The sequence below is a fragment of the Podarcis vaucheri genome (assembly GCF_965113315.1).
Source record: "Podarcis vaucheri genome assembly, chromosome: 4".
NCBI lineage: Eukaryota > Metazoa > Chordata > Lepidosauria > Squamata > Lacertidae > Podarcis > Podarcis vaucheri.
Window position 1 is genome coordinate 4,608,533 of NC_138762.1, and position 21,002 is coordinate 4,629,534.

General features: G+C 49.2%; 1 protein-coding gene across 2 annotated transcripts in view; it reads left to right on the forward strand.

The window, feature by feature from the left end:
* The window catches only part of RHOG (ras homolog family member G), a 48,759-nt gene extending 29,600 nt beyond the window's left edge, over positions 1–19,159 (forward strand). For both annotated transcript variants that reach the window (XM_082219610.1, XM_082219611.1), the window contains exon 2: positions 15,067–19,159. In XM_082219610.1, the coding sequence (XP_082075736.1) occupies positions 15,067–15,684 (618 nt within the window). In that variant the 3' untranslated portion in view covers positions 15,685–19,159. The remainder of the gene's footprint in view (positions 1–15,066) is intronic.
* The last annotated feature ends 1,843 nt before the right edge of the window (positions 19,160–21,002 follow it).

The following is a 21,002-nucleotide window of genomic DNA, read 5'->3' on the forward strand; positions in this document are numbered from 1 at the left end:
ATTTCTTTTCCTGCGTCAGGTGGAGCAGTTTAAAAGACACAACACAAAAGGAAAAGGTGTTGGGAGGGAGGAGGAAAACACAAACTTGAGTTCTTGTAAGGGAAAGCTGGAATGAAAAGATTTCAAAGGGAGGAGAGTCGCTGGCCAGTGAGCTGAGCTGATGGAGACCCCGCAGTCCCCTCTCGCAAGCAGTTTCTACGAATATTAATCCATTTCTGTACGTGGTTTTTATTGTCACTTGAATTTTGCACACGTGTTCTTGATTGGAGGACTGCATTGCAAAATTTAGAATCATAGAATCATAGAGTTGGAAGAGACCACAAGGGCCATCGAGTCCAACCCCCTGCCAAGCAGGAAACACCATCAGAGCACTCCTGACATGGTTGTCAAGCCTCTGCTTAAAGACCTCCAAAGCAGGAGACTCCACCACACTCCTTGGCAGCAAATTCCACTGTCAAACAGCTCTTACTGTCAGGAAGTTCTTCCTAATGTTTAGGTGGAATCTTCTTTCTTGTAGTTTGGATCCATTGCTCCGTGTCCGCTTCTCTGGAGCAGCAGAAAATTTGGAGGAGAGGGAATTCCGAAGGACGGCTGTGTTTCAGTTGGCATGTTCATACCTTTTGGGAAGTGCAAATTGGTTGGCTTTGTGTTCAAATCCTGGCTTAGCCAAATTCCACCCCCCTCGCTAAGAATTTGCATTGCGTGTTCCTTTTCCTGGCTGCCTCCCTTGGCCTTTTGCCCAACATCCAGATCAACCGCCCTTTGTTCGCTGCAGGGGTGGCATGCAGAGATATGCAAAGCAGTCCGTGCGAGGGAACTGGCTTCCTCTTCCGGAGAAACCGCAAGCTTCTGAGCCCCACAGAGCTCCTCAGCAATCAGAAAGCCAAAGGGACACCTTTTGAGACCCTGGGCTAAAAGTCTTTTCTAGGGAGGAGAGAGACTCTCCCCACTTTGCCTCCTTTGTTAATTCCGCCTTTAATTCCTCCATCCCCATCTCTCAGGGCGGTTCATAATAATAAAAATAAAAATAAAATAATAATTTATTATTTATACCCCGCCCATCTGGCTGAGTTTCCCCAGCCACTCTGGGCAGCTCCCATTCGAGTGTTAAAAACAATACAGCATTAAATATTAAAAACTTCCCTAAACAGGGCTGCCTTCAGATGTCTTTTAAAAATAGGGTAGCTGCTTATTTCCTTCACATCTGAAGGGAGGGCCTTCCAAAGGGTGGGCGCCACCACCAAGAAGGCCCTCTGCCTGGTTCCCTGTAGCCTCACTTCTCGCAATGAGGGAACCGCCAGAAGGCCCTCGGTACTGGATCTCAGTGTTCGGGCTGGACGATGGGGGTGGAGATGCTCCTTGAGGTGTACAGGACTGTATACAGGTTCATCTCCCATTATACCTGGCATGCAAAAGCAGCTGTTACATGCAAATGGCTGGATTTGCCTAATGCCACATCAGCTGAGAAGCAGGGCGAGGAAGCAGAGATGGAAAGGAATAAGTGAGCCCACCAGTGCAAACAGGCTGCGGCGTGTGATTGACAGAGCGTCGCCTGCCCTTCTTCCAGAATGGTTCAGGTGGTAGAGGATGAGACTCTTCATCTCAGGGTCAGGGGTTCGAGCCCCACGTTGGGCAAAGGATTCCTGCGTTGCAGAGGGTTGGGACCAGATTGTCCTTGGACCCGGGTCCCTTCCAACCCTACAGTTCCGTGATTCATGGGGCACCAGAGTTATCAGTTATTTCCCAGCTCACCTGACGGTCCAGCTGCCTCGCTTCATCTCTTGCCAGCATCAAAGGTTTGAGTGCTAGTGGTGTCCCTCTGAAACCCCCTCTTCGCATTATGAGCCTAAGACGAGCCGGCAGGATCAGGCCAACAGCCCGTCTACTCTGTCCATGGAGGCGCAGGTCAATTGTGTGTCCAGGGCAGCTGTTTATCAGCTCCATCTGGTACGCAGGCTGAGACCCTACCTGCCCGCGGACTGTCTCGCCAGAGTGGTGCATGCTCTAGTTATCTCCCGCTTGGACTACTGCAACGCGCTCTACGTGGGGCTACCTTTGAAGGTGACCCGGAAACTACAACTAATCCAGAATGGGGCAGCTAGACTGGTGACTGGGAGCGGCCGCTGAGACCACATAACACCGGTTCTGAGAGATCTGCATTGGCTCCCAGTACGTTTCCGAGCACGATTCAAAGTGTTGGTGCTGACCTTTAAGGCCCTAAACGGCCTCAGTCCAGTATACCTGAAGGAGCATCTCCACCCCCATTGTTCTGCCCAGACACTGAGGTCCAGCGCCGAGGGCCTTCTGGCAGTTCCCTCCCTGCGAGAAGCCAAGTTACAAGGAACCAGGCAGAGGGCCTTCTTGGTGGTGGCAGCCGCCCTGTGGAACGCCCTCCCATCAGATGTCAAAGAGATAAACAACTACCTGACATTTAGAAGACATCTGAAGGCAGCCCTGTTCAGGGAAGCTTTTAATGTGTGACATTTTGATGTGTTTTTAATCCTTGTTGGAAGCCGCCCAGAGTGGTAGACATCCATAGCCTTAATCTCTTCGGTAAATGCACTGAATTTTCTTATTAAGGCTACCCAGGTTGGTCGCCATCACTGCCTCCCCTCCTGTCCCTGGGGAGTCAGCCCCATGGATTCCAGTGTTACGATACAAGGAGGGAAACTCTTCTCTGCTTTCTGTGCGCCATGCGTGATTTTACAAACTTCTATTGCGTTGCTTCTCTTCCTCGCCTTTTCTTGAAACGAACACATTTTAAAAGTGCTGCAACCTTTCCTCACAGGGGGGATTGCTCCACTCCCTTGATCGTTTTCGCTTGCTCCAACAAAACGTTTCCTCACCAGAATTGCAACTCGAGAAACTCTTCTGCTCGTGCTTTGCAGCAGCAGGCTGAGCCCAGAATTCAGCGTTCGAAACTCCCATTGTTCTAGGCGCGTTTTGCAACAAGGCAGTTCTTTAGCTTGGGCAGTTTCTGAGCTCTGGGTGCAATACGGCGCCTAAGATTTCAGAGCAAAACTGAAGAGTGGAAGGAAAAGTGGACCTTTTTCTGCCTCTCCACTTCCAGCTACTCTCTGAAGACTGGGGAAGAGACCCTCTTAAGAATATTCGGTGGGTGGGCAGGGGAAATGAACATAATATTTTAGCTGCAGTTCATTTATTTTCAGCCTTGTATTCTTATAAAAAAGCACGCCTAGACATTCCGTTGTTGTGCCCATAACCTAGATTGAAGGTGCCATTTAGCTCCTAGCCTTCATATCTCAGTTTCTAACACTGATTGGGCAGTGCCTGGGATGTTACTAACCCATCTCTCTTCAGCAGTATTCCAATTGCTTTTAAATCGGTTGTGCCAGGGTGAGCTCCCGTTGCTCGGTCGCAGCTCCTGCCAACCTAGCAGTTCGAAAGCATGTCAAGTGCAAGTAGATAAATAGGTACCACTCTGGCGGGAAGGTAAACAGCATTTCCGTGCACTGCTCTGGTTCACCAGAAGCGGCTTAGTCATGCTGGCCACTGGCCACATAGCTGTACACCGGCTCCCTCGGCCAGTAAAATGAGATGAGCGCTGCAACCCCAGAGTCGTCCACGGCTGGACCTAACGGTCAGGTGTCCCTTTACCCTTTACCTTTTTATGACTGTATTTTAAGTTTTTTGTATTAATCCAGCATATTTTCTTTTAATTGCTGAATGATTCTGTGTGCATTGCTGCATCCTTTGGCTATGTGCGGTAAAACTGACTGAGTGACACAGAAGGAAACCCACTGTGTCTCCAGGTTGGCTGCCCCATCTCTGAGCATCCCGGTTGCAGCCGGCCGAGGTGTGTGGAGACCCTTGCAAAACAGGCAGTGGGTGAGGCCAGGCTCGGGGGAGAGCCCCCCCCAGAAACTTCTCCCCCCTGCCTGCCAAACCCCAGGGCGCTTGCCTTCTGCAATCTCCCTCCAGAGGAGGGGCAGCTGGGCAAATGGGAAGGACCCTGAGAATAGACACGAGAGGGGTGAAAAATGCAATACCCCACTGCAAAAAAAGTCAGTTTGGTTCTGCTGCCGCAGAGGCCACTTTCCCAGAAACGGCAGAGGAACCGGGGCCCTGCTTCCCAGTTCAGAACTTCAGCTTCTGGTGAGCAAACGTCACCTGAACCCTCCAGATCAGCAGTTCCCTAACTTTTGGGGGCCACCCCCTCGGTGCCATAAACTCACCCCCCCCCCCGGAATAGTGGTTTGCATGACCCACTAAGGAAGGCAAGAGCACAGTCATATTCAAAACAGTCACAATGAATCGCACACATATTCAAAATACAATTTAAGCTGTTCGGTTTGATGTATAAAATGTATATAGATATCACTTGGTTGCAGAAAACCTCGGTTTATCAAAAGAACAAAATGGTGAGATTGTCATATATATATATATATATACACACACACACACACACACACGTGTCTGTGTGTGTGTGTTTTAACATATCATTTTCAACAGTAATTAAACATACTTTTACATCTTATTCAATTTTTTTTTGACTTCCATCAGTCCTGTCTGAAATTTTGCCAATCTAATCTCTTAGTACAGTATGCATATTTTGTTTTCCCTATTGCATTTCAAATTCATAACCAATATCTCTATCTTTTTCTACTTTGTAAAGCTTCGTATATTTCTCCTTACAAAACTTCTTGTAGTCCTACTAGCATAATTTGTTGATTACAGTTGCTCTTCGAATAGTTCGGTGAGATTGTCAGCTGTTAGAACTATGAAGACCGTGAGAAAAAAAATAAACTAAAAACGCACTGGCAAGCTTGTCTAAGGGAAATGTCTAAGGGAAATGGTTTTTATCAGGCGCCAAAAAGTGATGGAGTAGCCGGATTTCATGAGGCAGGGAGTTCCAGAGGGGAAGTTCCACCACACTGAAAGATTGAACTCTTACAAATGGGAAACACATTTGAACCTGTGGTAGTAGTCTAGTATTTACACCTCCAGTGCCCTCCCAGGATGGGAGGATTTGGGGGAGGGGGGGTTGGACAGGAAGTTGGCTATAAAAAGATCTTTTCTGCTCCCCTGGAATTTTGGCACCTACAGTTCCTAATTAAAAAGCCTCTGGCGCTACAAATCTCTGGTCGCGAGAGCACAGGTCTTGCTCCAAAGGATTTTTTTGCGTCGAATGGGCTCTGCGCAGATCCGTCCTCGTTCTCAGGGAACACGAAGGCGCCCTTAGCATTCCTTATGTTTGGGGCTTTGGAGGAAATTCCATGCTAGAGCTCATTAGGAAAGGGATTTAAAATAAAACAGGCTGAATCATGAAGACATTCTTCAAATCTTGTGGTGCGCCTGGGATAACTGTGTCCAGTTCTGGCTGCCTTGCCTCAGAATGGAGCTGGAAAAAGTTCGGAAAGGGGCAAGCAGAACGATCAAGAGTGTAACTCCTCTATGAAGAAAGATTGCAGCATTTGGGGATGTTTAGTTTAATAATAATAATAATTTTCTATTTATACCCAGCCCTTCCCGGTTCAGGAAACCGGGCTAAGGGTGGCTAACAACAAATTTAAAACACTTAATTGATGCAACAAAAAACACAGTATAAAATGTGAATGACAATAAATTCAGAATTCAAAAATAAATTTAGGGGGGGAATCCACCCAATAAACATTAGATGATCACCAGGGCTAGCTGCCTAAATTAGTCCTATTTGGGTCAGCGAGGAGGCCAGGGGAGAATTAGCTGTGGGATCCCAGAGCAGGGAATCTTCATAAAAAGTTTAGTTTAGAGAAAAGAGGCTGCAGGATAGAAGTAGCGTTAGCAGAAAGCGGGCAGGGGAAAAAAGCCTGTGCCCTTTTCTCATTGCATTAGAACCCCAGTGAACCTCAATATGGAAGTTAAAAAAGGAAGTCCTTCGTGCAGCACATAGTTAGCCTATGGAACTCCCTGCCACAGGGAGATAGCTTTAAAAGAGGATTAGGCCAATGCACGGAGGGGAAAGTCTCCTGTGCAAGGCCCGCGGACCCGCCTGGCCCTGGCGCTGACCCCATCCGCTTTGATCAGGCTTTCTCTGGGTGATTTCCTAAGCAGGTGGGTGGTGCTCTCTGTGAATCAATAGGGGAGAGCTTTGATTTCCTGCCTCTGACAGTGAAATGTCTTGGGTCGTGTCTTTGCCTAGCTGGCTTCCTGTTTAGATTTCTGCAAGCGGCGGCGTTTCCCTTCTCCTGACATCAAAGGCAACCCCCTGCCCCCGGCCATGGGAGATTTTCCTGGGCAGGGATCCTGAACGGGGGCGCTGTGGAAGGGACCCCAGCTTTGGAACAGAGACTAACGTTAAATAAGTTGGAGTTCTTGTTATTAAATATACCAGTATAAGTTTCAATAGTGGGAGTGGTCACTACTCGCAAATCAGTAGTGATGCCGTTAAGAAGATCTTATCTTATCTATCCCTTTAAGCGCATATAAAAGATAATAGGCTCACTTCCAAATTGAAAATGCACAGAAAAGCTCAAGATTCTTATTATTATTAAATTATTATTATTATTATTAAGATACACGTTGATCTACTCACACTTAGGTGAGGAATCATATGATTATAGGCTGCCTTAGAGTTTTTAATTTGATTCAACACATGTAATTATTATTATTATTATTATTATATTATTATTATTATTATCTCTGAGAAACGTAGAAAATAACAGGATATATATTTATACTAACATGAATTTACTGCTTTTTGATCTACAATTGACTTCTGACTTGCTCAATGATTGAAACTAAGACCTTCAAGTTGAATCTGACTGTGGACTAACATGAACTTATCTCTACTCATAAACTCTTATCTCTAATTCTGTAACGAATTATTGTGTTATACATATCCTTATGAGCTTGAGTTTGTAATCTCTGAATTTGTAATCCTTGTCAGAATACCTACTTTTGAATGGATTAGTTTTTCTTACAACTGACTATTGATTTGCGAGTAGGGACCACTCCCACTACTGAAACTTATAGAATCATAGAATCACAGAGTTGGAAGAGACCACAAGGGCCATCGAGTCCAACCCCCTGCCAAGCAGGAAACACCATCAGAGCACTCCTGACATATGGTTGTCAAGCCTCTGCTTAAAGACCTCCAAAGCAGGAGACTCCACCACACTCCTTGGCAGCAAATTCCACTGTCGAACAGCTCTTACTGTCAGGAAGTTCTTCCTAATGTTTAGGTGGAATCTTCTTTCTTGTAGTTTGGATCCATTGCTCCGTGTCCGCTTCTCTGGAGCAGCAGAAAACAACCTTTCTCCCTCCTCTATGTGACATCCTTTTATATATTTGAACATGGCTATCATATCACCCCTTAACCTCCTCTTCTGCAGGCTAAACATGCCCAGCTCCCTTAGCCGTTCCTCATAAGGCATCGTTTCCAGCTTATATTGGCCAGAGTTCTTGGTGTGCTTTTTTTTTGGAACACAGACTGGCAAGAAGAAAAGGAGAGCCCAGCTGCTGGATCCGTTTCTTCTCAGTGGCTAACCAGGTGCCACGAACCTTCACGCAAAGGCCTCTCCCCTCCGGAGGTTTCCAGCAATTGGCATTTGTCTAATCCCCTTCTAAGGTCACCCAGGTTGGTGGCCTCTTGTGGCAGGAAGTTCCGAAGTTTAACAATGCGCCGCACGAACAGATACCTGCCTTGATCCATCTTCCGTCCTCCAACGGTCAAATTCCTGGGACATCCACGAGTTCTAGAGTTAAGAGAGAGGGAGAAAGACTTTTTTTTGGGGGGGGGTCCTCCAACTCTGAACCAGGAGAAGGCTTTTAATTTCATTTTTTAAAGCCTGCCGTGATTTAGTATATACTATTTGTCCCTTGATTAGTTTGTCACATTCTTGTGTGGTTGGCTGAACAGAAAATGAGTTACTGTGAAAGGTATTGCTGCTGCAGAAACCTCCGTTTTGGTGTTTCGCAGCTCCTGTTCTGGAAATAGGATGTTTGGTGTCCTTACTGTTATTTTTTTAAAAATAACTATTATTTGAGTGGGTGGGTGGGAAAGATGATACGATTAAGCTTGGCGTGGAGGAAATGGGCAGCAAAAGCTTTTCTCCCTCTCTTGTCCTTGGCGGACATTTAATGAACGTAGGAAGATTCGAAACAGATAAAAAATCCTTCTTAACACAGCACATACTTAAATGGCAGAACTCCCTGCCACAGGGATGAACCACCAACCTGGACGGATTAGAGAAATTCATGGAGGAGGAGAGGGTTTACCCAAAAGGTGCGTATAGTTCAAGCTCTGGTTTTCCCATTAGTGATGTATGGAAGTGAGAGCTGGACCACAAAGAAGGCTGATCGCCAAAGAATCAATTCTTCTGAATTCTGGTGTTGGAGGAGACTCTTGAGAGTCCCATGGACTGCAAGAAGATCAAACCTCTCCATTCTGAAGGAAACCAGCCCTGAGTGCTCACTGGAAGGACAGATCCTGAAGCCGAGGCTCCAAGACTTTGGCCACCTCATGAGAAGAGAAGACTCCCTGGATAAGCCCCTGATGTTGGGAAAGATGGAGGGCACAAGGAGAAGGGGATGACAGAGGACGAGATGGTTGGACAGTGTTCTCGAAGCTACCAGCATGAGTTTGACCAAACTGCGGGAGGCAGTGGAAGACAGGAGTGCCTGGCGTGCTCTGGTCCAGGAGGTCACGAAGAGTCGGGCACGACTAAACGACTAAACAACAACAGCAACAACTAGCCACAATGGCTCTGTTCTGCCATCCACTGTGATGCTTCTGAATGCTAGTTGCTGGAAACCCCAGGATGGGGAGAGGGGTCTTGGGTTCGAATCCTGATTGCAGGCATCCCATAGGCTTCTGGCTGGCTACTGTGAGGACAGGATACAGGGCTGGACGGGCCATTAGCCTGATCCAGCAGCCTAGTCTTGTGCTGCGCTGGGTGGACTCCAGCTCCGGAGAGACAGGGGACGTCAAAGTGTCAAAACTCCTGCCAGCTTTTCCTTACCTGAAGGGCAAAGCCCGAGGGGGCAGCTCCTGTGGGTCGTCCCCACCCCCAGCCCAGAAACAAGGACCTGCCTCTCCGCCTTGCCAAGAAACCTTTTAGGCAACTGCCTCTTGGCTTCCCCCACTTTGCGGATTTAAGATTAATGGCAGTCGGAGCCGGACGCTGACAAGGCCAGAGCTGGGCTAAATATACCGAAAGCTGCCGGGTGTATTTATGGATCAGGCCTCTTCCTCCCCACCCAGCCCCACAGACTCTGCTAGACGAGAGAGCGGCTTTCCTGGCTGTCGTCAGGTTGTGGGGGGGCCTTCTGAGGCTTCTTGTATAGCAATGATGGCCAAACATGGCCCTCCAGCTGTTTTGGGACTACAACTCCCATCATCCTTAGCTAACAGGGCCAGTGGTCACGGATGATAATAATAATAATAATAATAATAATAATAATAATAATAATAAGTAATGTTATTTATACCTCCCCAGCCAAGACTGGGCTCAGAGCGGCAAACACCAGGTATAAAAGCAATTGATTAAAATACAGCTTAAAAAAACAAGATTAAAATGCAGCCTCCTTTCAGTAGAAACTCAAATCAAAAACTTTTTTGGGGATGAAAACATCAAATCAAGGCCAACTATCCAGACTGGTCCTACGTGGGCCAGAAAAAAAGCCAGGGAAGTCCCCAAATAGGAGTTCCATCACAGAAGGAGAAAGGGAAAAGGAAATGATGGGAATTGTAGTCTCAAAACAGCTAGAGGGCCAAGTTTGGCAATCTCTGCTCTATAGGGACAGCAATTGGGGTGTTTGGGAGAGGCTTAGTGCACTTAGCTTCCATTGCCCCCCTAAGATATTTACTGAAATCCAAGGAGCCCCCCCAGGAAGGCTTGTGTAAGGCCTGCACTTATTGCAACAGTCTATCATGCATGGGAACATCGAGGCTGGACTACTGTAAGGCGCTCTTTGTGGGGCTGCCCTTGGGGGCGGTTCGGAAGCTCCTGCTGGTGCACAATGCTGCAGCCAGATTGCTGACGGGGGCTTCTAGTCGAGAACATGGGGCCCCATTGTTGAAACAGCCACACTGGTTGCCCACTTACTGCCTTTCCAGGTTCATGTTCCTTGTGTTAACAACAACAACAACAACAATAATTTATTATTTATACTCCACCCATCTGGTTGGGTTTTCCCAGCCACTCTGGGCGGCTTCCAACAGAATATTAAAATACAACAGTCTTATTAAACATTAAAAGCTTCCCTAAACAGGGCTGCCTTCAGATGTCTTCTAAAAGTCTGGTAGTTATTTTTCTCTTTGACATCTGGTGGGAGGGCATTCCACAGGGCGGGCACCACCACCGAGAAGGCCCTCTGCCTGGTTCCCTGTAACCTCACTTCTGGCAGCGAGGGAACCAAAATAAGCCAGTGTGGAACTAAGAGCAGGGAGAGAGGAGACAATTCTACCATTCGTGTGAAGCCCAGAAGCTGAAATCAATTGCACAACAGCCCAATTGTAGCACAAAATATTAGCAGAGGTGAACTTATTCACTCATTCATTCACTGGGGGGGGGGGCGGAGAGGGAAGAGAGAAAACCTTGCACACCACCCACTGGGCTTCTTAGACGGAAGGTGGCTTGGTTGTTGGCATCTGTCCATCTCGAGAGACAATGGTGTGCGCCTCTGGAAGTGAAGGCAAACCGCAGGAGAATCACAGTGCCTGTTGCGGCTGCAGAGACCGGTAACTCATAATGGCTGCCCCCCCCCCATGTTGTTTTTGCTGTGTTGGCAGCGACGAAGTGACTTATCTGGGGTGCAAGCCTGGGCAGTGGGTCTGGAGATCCTGGGCTGCCCAGAAGACAAGACACCCCCCCCCCCAGTAAGGAAAGCAGAGCAAGATGTTTGGCCGCCATCCAACTGCCTTAACTGACTCCAACTGCCTTAACTGACTCCAACTGCCTTAACTGACTCCAACTGACTCCGCTCTGGATTGGTGTGGGGTTCACCCCTGAGTCTTTTCTTCTCCCAGAGATATCCCACAAGGCAGTGGAGGTTTAGGACTAGAATTTCCCTTCTCCTAGATGGGCTCCCTTCCCAGGTGGCTGAGCCCTTTCTTTTTTTTTTAAAAAAAATAATTATTGGTTTTTCACAATTTGTATAAACACAAACAATACACAATACAAAGATACAAACATATAAACAAACATGTATAATTTCGAATCCTTTTTTCTTAAACCTTACTTCGCCGACTTCCCCGTACCTCCCCTTTCTGCATCCCAATTCCCAAATTTATTTCAGCAAATCCTCCCTCCCTTGTTCTTTTCTTTTACTTAATCTTTTACAGCTGTAGTCCCCTTTTTTCTATAACCTCGACATTTTAGCACTCATTAATTTTACAATATTTCTTAAGGTAAATTTTGAATTTCTTCCAATCTTCTTCCGCCATCTCTTTCCCCTGGTCTCAGATTCTGCCAGTCATTTCAGCCAGTCCCATATAGTCTATCACCTTCATCTGCCATTCTTCCAGAGTGGGTAGATCCTGTGTCTTCCAATACTTTGCGATGAGAATTCTTGCTGCTGTAGTAGCATACATAAAAAAAGTCCTGTCTTTCTTTGACACCAATTGGCCGACAATGCCCAAGAGAAAGGCTTCTGGTTTCTTAGGAAAAGTACATTTAAGTACCTTTTTCATTTCATGCCCTCAAAGGTGGGGCATAAATGCAAATACAGTGGACGCTTGGGTTGTGAACGCGATCTGTGCGGGATGCATGTTCGCAACCCGCAGTGGCACGTCTGTGCACGCGCAGGTTGCAATTCGGTGCTTCTGCGCATGCACAAAGCACGATTTAGCGCTTCTGTGCATGCGCGACCACCAAAACCTGGAAGTAACCCGTTTCGCTGGTCCGCAACCCAAAAAAAACACAACCTGAAGTGTCTGTAACCCGAGGTATAATAATAATAATAATAATAATAATAATAATAATAATAATAATAATAATAGAATTTTTTTATTTATATCCTGTCCTCCCCAGCCAAAGCCGGGCTCAGGGCGGCTAACAACAATAAAATAAGACAACATTTTAAAATCATTTCATTAAAAAATTACTTCAAATCAAATTGATGGCAACCATTGGGTAGAGTTCTGTGAAGATTGCCAAAGGAGGGGGTCAGGCTGTGCCCTGGCCAAAGGCCTGGTGGAACAGTGCCTTGGAACAGGGTCTTGCAGGTCCTGCGGAAAGATGTCAAGTCCTGCAGGGCCCTAGTCCCTTGTGGCAGAGCGTTCCACCAGATCGGAGCCACGGCCGAAAAAGCCCTGGCTCTGGTTGAGGCCAGCCTAACAGTATGACTGTAATAGAGCACACATTATTTAACTTCACATGAGTACAGCGCCGCTCCTCACGTAAAGCACAGACTTGGGGGTCTTCCACACATTCTAGAAACAGGTCCAACAGTTTCTGAGCATGTTTCTTTTTGCCCCGGCCCTTTCCCTGCAAAACTCCGCTCTTTACTGCTGAATCGGAATAAACAGCAATTCGAGTTTTCTTCCCAGACCTTAGTCACTGCCTGTGATCTCGCTAGAGACTCGTGATTCTTGCTTCTGAATCATTTCCTGCTTTCAGCGGCCGGCTGGCAGCTCCCAGCCCCTCTCTGCCTTGCCCTCCAATCGCCGGCCAGCCGGCCCTTATCTCTGACCCTCAGAGCAAGGGAGGGAGGCGGCTGGGGTGGAGATTAGCTCTGCTGCCTGCCTTGGCACTTGGCAGGGCTGGGGAAGGCTGTCTGGGATGGGCAAGGGGGAAAGATGCCCACTGGCCAGACCCCAAAGCGGAGCCTCCAGGCGCAGGGGCAGTAAGAGCAACAGAGCAGCCCCGCAGGATCAGGCCAGTGCCCTGTCTCCTCCACCATCCTCTTCTCCCAGCAGACAGCCATATGCCACAGTGGGAAACTCGCAAGCAGGATTTGAGCCCCAGAGCACCTCCCCCTAGCTAGTGGGATTCAGAAGCATGGCTGAAATGAATTATTTTATTTTACATTTATATTTGCTCCTAAGAGCTGACTTCCTTCCTTCCTTCCTTCCTTCTGGCTTTTTATATCACATCTAATTTTTTTCGAATTGTCTTCATCCACTTTGTATATTATTGTTCTTCTTTTGTATTTGTCCATTGTTCTTCTTTTGTATTTGTCTATAGCCAAATAAATCCTCCTGCATATACAATTCTCATTGTCTATTCATTTACAACTACCATTGGTTAGATGAATCACATTATACATTTCACTTTTCATTATTTTCTTTATCCCTAAATTTTCTTTGTATTTCACATTATGAGGTTTATTTCAGTTCTGCTGGCTTCACTGTTTCACCTTATCCTTCCTATGCATGACAGAAATTTCCCCCGTTCCTTTTGAAATGTTTCATCGCCATGTTGTCGAATTCCCCCCGTTAATCTAGCTATTTCTGCACATTCCATATTCTGCATATTCCATTACCTTCTGTCGCCATTCTTCTACTGTGGTAATTGCTGTTGAGTATGTAAATGAAGATCAATGAAGAATATTATGAATTGAAATGAATTATATGATGCCTTTCCTTGTATCAAAGCAAGTAACCCAGACTCAGAGAGATGCAGATCTCGACAGACAGAGGGCATGAGATGCTTGCTTGCAGATCTGTGTGGAACAGCTACTGGTTGGGGGGGCTGTTGTGTTCACCCCTGAGAGAGCTTGGGGGGTTGCTTCCAGATGGGTGTCTGATGTAGGATGTAGGATCTTGCTGCTGGATCAGGCCCATGGCTAATCGAATCCAGCACAGTGGCCAACCCACAAGAGTCTCCCTTTCCTGCTGGGACAAGCTCCCCTCCCCACTGGTCTCCCAGAATCAGAAGAGGCAGAAAAAGGGCAGCGAAGAAGTGAGCTTCACGCAAGCACAGTCTCCGATTGCTTGGACAAAGTTCTGGAGAGGAAGGGACTTAGATGGTTGTGGGGAAGCGGGGACTTTCAGTCTCGGCAACCGACTCATGGGGCAAGACCTACCAGGGATAAGCTGCTGCGCTCATAAAGCCTGACGCTTTGCCCGGTCTGTGCAGTTTCCATTCTTGCTAATAAAGAGTTGACGCCAGCTTGCACAGTGTGATTTACTGCCGGCTCGTTCCTGACAATACCGAGTGAGGCGTGTAGACAATACTGAGCGAGGCGTGTAGACAACACTGAGTGAGGCGTGTAGACAACACTGAGCGAGGCGTGTAAACAATACTGAGTGCTGCGTGTAGACAACACTGAGTGAGGCGTGTAGACAATACCGAGCGAGGCGTGTAGACAATACCGAGCGAGGCGTGTAGACAACACTGAGTGAGCCGTGTAAACAATACCGAGTGCGGCGTGTAGACAACACTGAGCGAGGCATGTACACAATACTGAGCGAGGCATATAGACAATGCTGAGCGAGGCATGTAGACAATACTGAGCGCGGCATGCAGACAATACTGAGTGAGGCATGTAGACAATACTGAGTGAGGCATGTAGACAATACTGAGCGCGGCATATAGACAATACTGAGCGAGGCATGTAGACAATACTGAGCGCGGCATGCAGACAATACTGAGCGAGGCATGTAGACAATACTGAGCGCGGCATGCAGACAATACTGAGCGAGGCATGTAGACAATACTGAGCGCGGCATGCAGACAATACTGTGCGAGGCATGTAGACAATACTGAGCGAGGCATGTAGACAATACTGAGCGAGGCATGTAGACAATACTGAGCGAGGCATGTAGACAATACTGAGCGAGGCATGCAGACAATACTGAGCGAGGCATGTAGACAATACTGAGCGAGGCATGTAGACAATACTGAGCGCGGAATGCAGACAATACTGAGTGAGGCATGTAGACAATACCAAGTGCGGCGTGTAGACAATACTGAGCGAGGCATGTAGACAATACTGAGCGAGGCATGTAGACAATACCAAGCGCGGCATGTAGACAATACTGAGCGAGGCATGTAGACAATACTGAGCGAGGCATGTAGACAACACAGAGTGAGGGTGGCCTCAGTCTAAGCAGCTTCTTCCTCTTGGGCTTCTCCTCCTTGCCCTGACTGTGTCTTCCTTCCATCTCTCCCCATGCAGATTTCTGAAGGCGAGAGGAGAGGAGGTGCCAGAGCAGCCGCCATGCAGAGCATCAAGTGTGTGGTGGTGGGGGACGGGGCGGTGGGCAAGACCTGCCTGCTCATCTGCTACACGACCAACGCCTTCCCCAAGGAGTACATCCCCACCGTCTTCGATAACTACAGCGCCCAGAGCGTGGTGGACGGACGGACGATCAGCCTCAACCTGTGGGACACGGCCGGCCAGGAGGAGTACGACCGCCTGAGGACGCTCTCCTACCCGCAGACCAACGTCTTCATCATCTGCTTCTCCATCGCCAGCCCGCCCTCCTACGAGAACGTCAAACACAAGTGGTACCCGGAGGTGTGCCACCACTGCCCTGACGTCCCCATCTTGCTCGTGGGCACCAAAAAGGATCTCCGCTCCAGCCCGGAGGCGGTGAAGAAGCTGAAGGAGCAGAACCAGGTGCCCGTCAGCACCCAGCAGGGCATCAGCCTCTCCAGGCAGATTCACGCCGTCAAGTACATGGAGTGCTCGGCCCTCAACCAGGAGGGCATCAAGGACGTCTTCACGGAGGCCGTCCGTGCCGTCCTCAACCCGGCCCCCGTCAAGGCCAAGAGACCCTGCGCGCTCTTGTGAAGGGGGACGCTGCCCAGCGCTGACCCTGCCCGCCAGGGCCGCAAACGGGTGCCCTCGGGGGTGGCTGGCCGTTCGGGGCTGGGGGGTCTCCTTATCCCGTTCCCTCTCCTGAATGAAGGATCCACACCCCTCCTCCTCTCTCTTCCCCAGATGTGACTTTTCCTTTCTGTCTTTGCCACCGTTCCTGCCCAGATTCCCCGATTTAAATTACTAGGAAGGAGATCGCAACCTCTGGAAGGCGTGAGCCGTTCGGCAGCGAAGCGGATAACCTGGGGAGGTGGTCACGCCTTCCTCAGGGGCTTTTCGGCAGGGATTCTTGAGCTGTGGTTGCCGCATCACAGAGGGTGGTCTAGCGGCCCTCGGGGGTCCCCTATGATTCTGTGGCTCAGCTCGTTTGGATTAGCCAGGGACCCAAGGCCACGGATGACACTGCAGCGTCCAAGAGGGAAAAACAGCCACATTTGCACTAGTGACCTGCACAGTTTGCCTGGGGGGACGACAGCGATTCCTGGGTGTCTCAGGTCCCCAAACACCGTCTCTGGTTGCTGGGACCTCATTTCTCCCTCTTCTTTTGGGGCAAAGCCTTTTGGGGGGCGTCCAAGCCACTGCTCTGCTCAAGCTCTTGAGAACCTGATGGACCTCAGAAACATATTGTCTGAAAGGACATCCCCCAGGAGGCAATGGCAAGGCAGACGGACGCAGAGATCTGTGGGGTTCATCCAGCCCCCCTGCAAAAACTTTCCTCTTGGGAGCCCACAGCCACACAGAGAGCTGCGACTCGGCAGGGACGTTCTATGCACTGAGATGACCCCCCACCCCTTGCGACTCCTCCGTGACAATTTGGGACCTGGCAGCTGTCAACAGAGAAGCTTCCTTTGCAGTCCTCCCTTCCTCTCCTCTGGGCTTTCGTGCCTGCTTCTCAGGGCTTTTGGGGGGCGCTGATCTCCCCGTCTCCATCTCCCCACCTGCCTTTCTCCAAATCGAGCCCCAGTTGGCGGCTGCACCAATTGCACCTGAAGTACCTACTTGCCTTAAGGAACCTGCGGCGAAATGCAGGACACCTCCTGTTTACAGAGCCCGGCACTTGGGGTTTTGTGCATGCGCCTGTTTTATTTTCCTAAGGGGCTTCCTGGAGCCCAGCCTTTGCAAACCTGGCGCCCTCCTGCGGCTTCGGACTACAACTCCCATCAGCCCCAGCCAGTCCATGAATTGCTGCCGTGCCCTCTGCGTGGGGCTTCCCTTGCTCCTGATCCGGGAGCCGCAGTCAGTGCTGAATGCTGCAGCACAATTGCTGACGGGAGTGAGACCCTGCCAGCGTAGAACTCCTGGGGCTCAGAGATCTGCACCAGCTGCCAATCTGCTGCTGGGCCGAGTTCAAGGTGTTACTATTAGAATATAAAGCCCTTAATAACTTGGCACCTGTTTACCTGCAAGATCGCATGACCACAACCTCTTTGATCAGCAGAACTGGCACGGTTACAGGTGCCACAGCAACCTGTTCCGCATTGGTGAGAACTCAAATCTCTCAGTGTGGCAGCACCTACACTTTGAAAATCCCTGTCTCTAGACACCAGGCAGCTGCTTTTGCTGTGCTCTTCTCGGTGCCTGCTAGAGACATTTCTTCTGTTCAGACAATCCTGTCCGGATCTTTAGAAAGTCCACTTTGAGTTTTAAAATCTGTTTTTAGTCTTACTGCTCTTTTAACTTTTCAGAAGCTTTCAGATCGTTGCAGTGAGGGCTGGGCGATACGTGTTTTTCAACATCACGATATATCACCAGCTAAACATCGTGATATACATATATCACAATGTCTGAAATAAGGATAGGGCTATGGAGAGGCACGCCGATCGGAAGGTCGACAGTTCAAATCCCTGCGACAGGGTGAGCTCCCGTTGCTCAGTCCCAGCTCCTGCCAACCTAGCAGTTCAAAAACACACCAGTGCAAGTAGATAAATAGGTACCGCTCTGGCGGGAAGGTAAACGGCGTTTCCGTGCGCTGCTCTGGTTCGCCAGAAGTGGCTTAGTCATCTTGGCCACGTGTCCTGGAAGTTGTCTGTGGTCAAACGCCGGCTCCCTTGGCTTATAGAGCGAGATGAGCGCTGCAACCCCAGAGTCGGTCATGACTGGACCTAATGGTCAGGGGTACCTTTACCTTTACATACACACACACACACACACACACTCACAATATATTGCCAGATCAAAAATCATGAAACTGATTATCACAATACAGACTTCAAATGGCTTTTGGAAGTTATATCAATATACAGCCTAGCCCACATTGCAGTTAATTTTCCTGATGCATAATTTTATTATTTGGATTTTTTATTTTTATTTTGTAAACTGTTTTGAGGTTCTTGGTTTTTTCCTCTCCCCCCCCTTTTTTTTTTACAGTTCAGCAATGCGTAAATTTTATGAAATAATAAAATCAATAAAAATGAGTCCCAGGCAGCTGCAGGGGAACCAGGCTTGCAAAAGGCTTGCAGAGACTTCCCATTCATCTAGGCAGTTCTTCTCCCTGAGATGCACTGTTCACAGCCCCAGAGGCTCCGGTCAAACTGACTGTCTGTGGTGTGTGTGTCGTCCCCCCCGCCCCCCTCCACTTCCTTCTGAAAAACAGGAACTCCTGCCTTCCCGGCCTGCTAGAAGTGGACTCTCTCTCCTTTCATATTTCTGCAGTCAGTAGCCAGGGGCGTTGTGTGTGTGAACACTTAACAGTAAAAAAGACAGACTAGGAAAAATGCTGTGATAACCAAACCTCTGCAGTCCCCCACCTGCTTGTTCCAGCTACGTGACTCCGACTGAGAAGCCCCCGCTGGCTTGTGCATTGCCCACCCATTGCTCAGCTTCGCAGCACAGTCAGAGGACCTTGAATGGCGCTCCATGAACCACCGCCAGCAGCAGCAGCAATTGAGTTTCGTTCAGGTGGTCTGTGGCAGGTCTGCAAAACTGCGATTAAAAATCAAGCAGTGCAAGCCCAGTCACGACAACAGGAAGGGGGGGGGATAATTAAGTGATCCCTGGTGTATGTGTGTGTGGTGGGGACTAGAAACTTGCTGGAATGTTTTTGAACTGGAGAGTCTCAGGATCCGAATTGCTCCGGCAGATGGCGAGTTTTCTGGCGCCGCGGAGAGCCCAGCCACAGCCCCTCGTGCCTCCATTTTGCTTTCTTAATTGCCTCCGGTGGAAAGAAGAACCTTTGGCGTCGTCACGCCTCCTTGCGCAACACGCCAGTAAAGCTTCCTGCCTCCTCTGAATGGGACTCATAAGCTGCAGCCAGCCGGCAACACGGGGAGGATGTTGGCATGACCTGACCCGAGAGGTCCTCCTCGCCTCGTCTCCCTTCAGCAAGGGGAGGAAGGAGGCTTGCCATTCCGGACCTTCTTTCCTCCTTTAAAATCACGTTGTGCAAAAGTACCCGGAGTGTTTTCTCTTGCTGGCCTCAGATAAATAAAGATGCAGCTCCAAACCACCACCCCACATCCTCTCTATTCTTGGACCTCTTTTAAAACCGTCCAGGTTGGTGCCCATCGCTGCTTCCTGCAGGAAGGAACGAGGGACATAGTTTAACTGCAGGAGGAAGGCCTTTTTAAAGTCCCAAATCCTTCCACTTTGTGGGATGCCCAAGAGTTCTAGTGTTACGCAGGAGGAAAAGTTTCTCGGTCCACTTTCTCCAGGTCATGCAGGAGGTGGGAGTGGGGTGGGGCTGGTTCCAGCTTGCCAAAGGCGGGAATTGAGTAGGGGGGATGTTCTCAGCCTCTGGAGACCCCACAGGCAGCATGTGGTCCAGAGACTTGGCCTTCCAAGTCGAAAGTAGCCTGGCTGCAGGTGGACCTTGGCTCTGCGTCGGTGGGTGCGCAAGAGGCTTCTTAAGGGCTGTGGACCTAGGATCTAGGAGTCTTGGTTGACCACAAACTTGACATGAGCCAACAGTGTGACGCGGCAGCTAAAAAAGCCAATGCAATTCTGGGCTGCATCAATAGGAGTATAGCATCTAGATCAAGGGAAATAATAGTGCCACTGTATTCTGCTCTGGTCAGACCTCACCTGGAGTACTGTGTCCAGTTCTGGGCACCACAGTTCAAGAAGGACACTGACAAACTGGAACGTGTCCAGAGGAGGGCAACCAAAATGGCCAAAGGCCTGGAAACGATGCCTTATGAGGAACGGCTAAGGGAGCTGGGCATGTTTAGCCTGGAGAAGAGGAGGTTAAGGGGTGATATGATAGCCATGTTCAAATATATAAAAGGATGTCACATAGAGGAGGGAGAAAGGTTGTTTTCTGCTGCTCCAGAGAAGAGACACGGAGCAATGGATCCAAACTACAAGAAAGAAGATTCCACCTAAACATTAGGAAGAACTTCCTGACAGCAAGAGCTGTTCGACAGTGGAATTTGCTGCTAAGGAGTGTGGTGGAGTCTCCTCCTTTGGAGGTCTTTAAGCAGAGGCTTGACAACCATATGTCAGGAGTGCTCTGATGGTGTTTCCTGCTTGGCAGGGGGTTGGACTCGATGGCCCTGGTGGTCTCTTCCAACTCTAGGATTCTATGACTCTGCCGTGTCCGCGCAGAGAGGGAACTGCTGAGGGAGGTGAAGCGGGAGCTGAGGCTGCATTTTCAGTTCCCCTCGGCTAAAACTGCAACCAGGGAGAGGGAGGGCCTGGCTGGCGCCAAATGGATCAGGCTGGGCCAGAGGCCGCAGCAATAACCCAGAGGTCACAGGAAGCCCTTGCCGCTCTCGGAGCACGGCTGGAGCCCTTCGCGCCTCTTCTAAGAAGTGGATCAGGCCAATGACTCACCCAGTCCAGCATCTTAATCTTGCAGTAGAAGTTGAGCTATTGTGGCTAGCAGCCACTGATAGCTCTTTCCATGAATTTGTACAATCCCCTTTTAAAGCCGTCCAAATTAGTGGCCATCGCGTCCTCCTGCAGGACTTCCTTTTATCCTGGTTTTCTCAAGGTCTGGCTTCACTGGACGCCCGCAAGTTCTCTGGGTTGCCAGAAGAAGGAGCAACTGCTTGGAAGCGGCTGTCTTCAATGGAGCCAAGTGTCTGGGGTGTATGTGTCCCCCTCTCCCTAGCCGCCACCCTTCGCTCCTCCCTCCAGAGGCTCAGCTCCCATCTCCCGGAGACCTTCTGCACCCAAAGCAGGCCCTCTGCTCCTAAGGCAGCCTCACCCAGCTGGGTGCTGCCTATGACTACAACTCTTACCAGCCAGCGAGGCTGTACAGTGGTGCCCCGCAAGACGAATGCCTCGCTAGACGGAAAACTCGCTAGACGAAAGAGTTTTCCGTTTTGGAGGTGCTTCGCAAAACGAGTCTC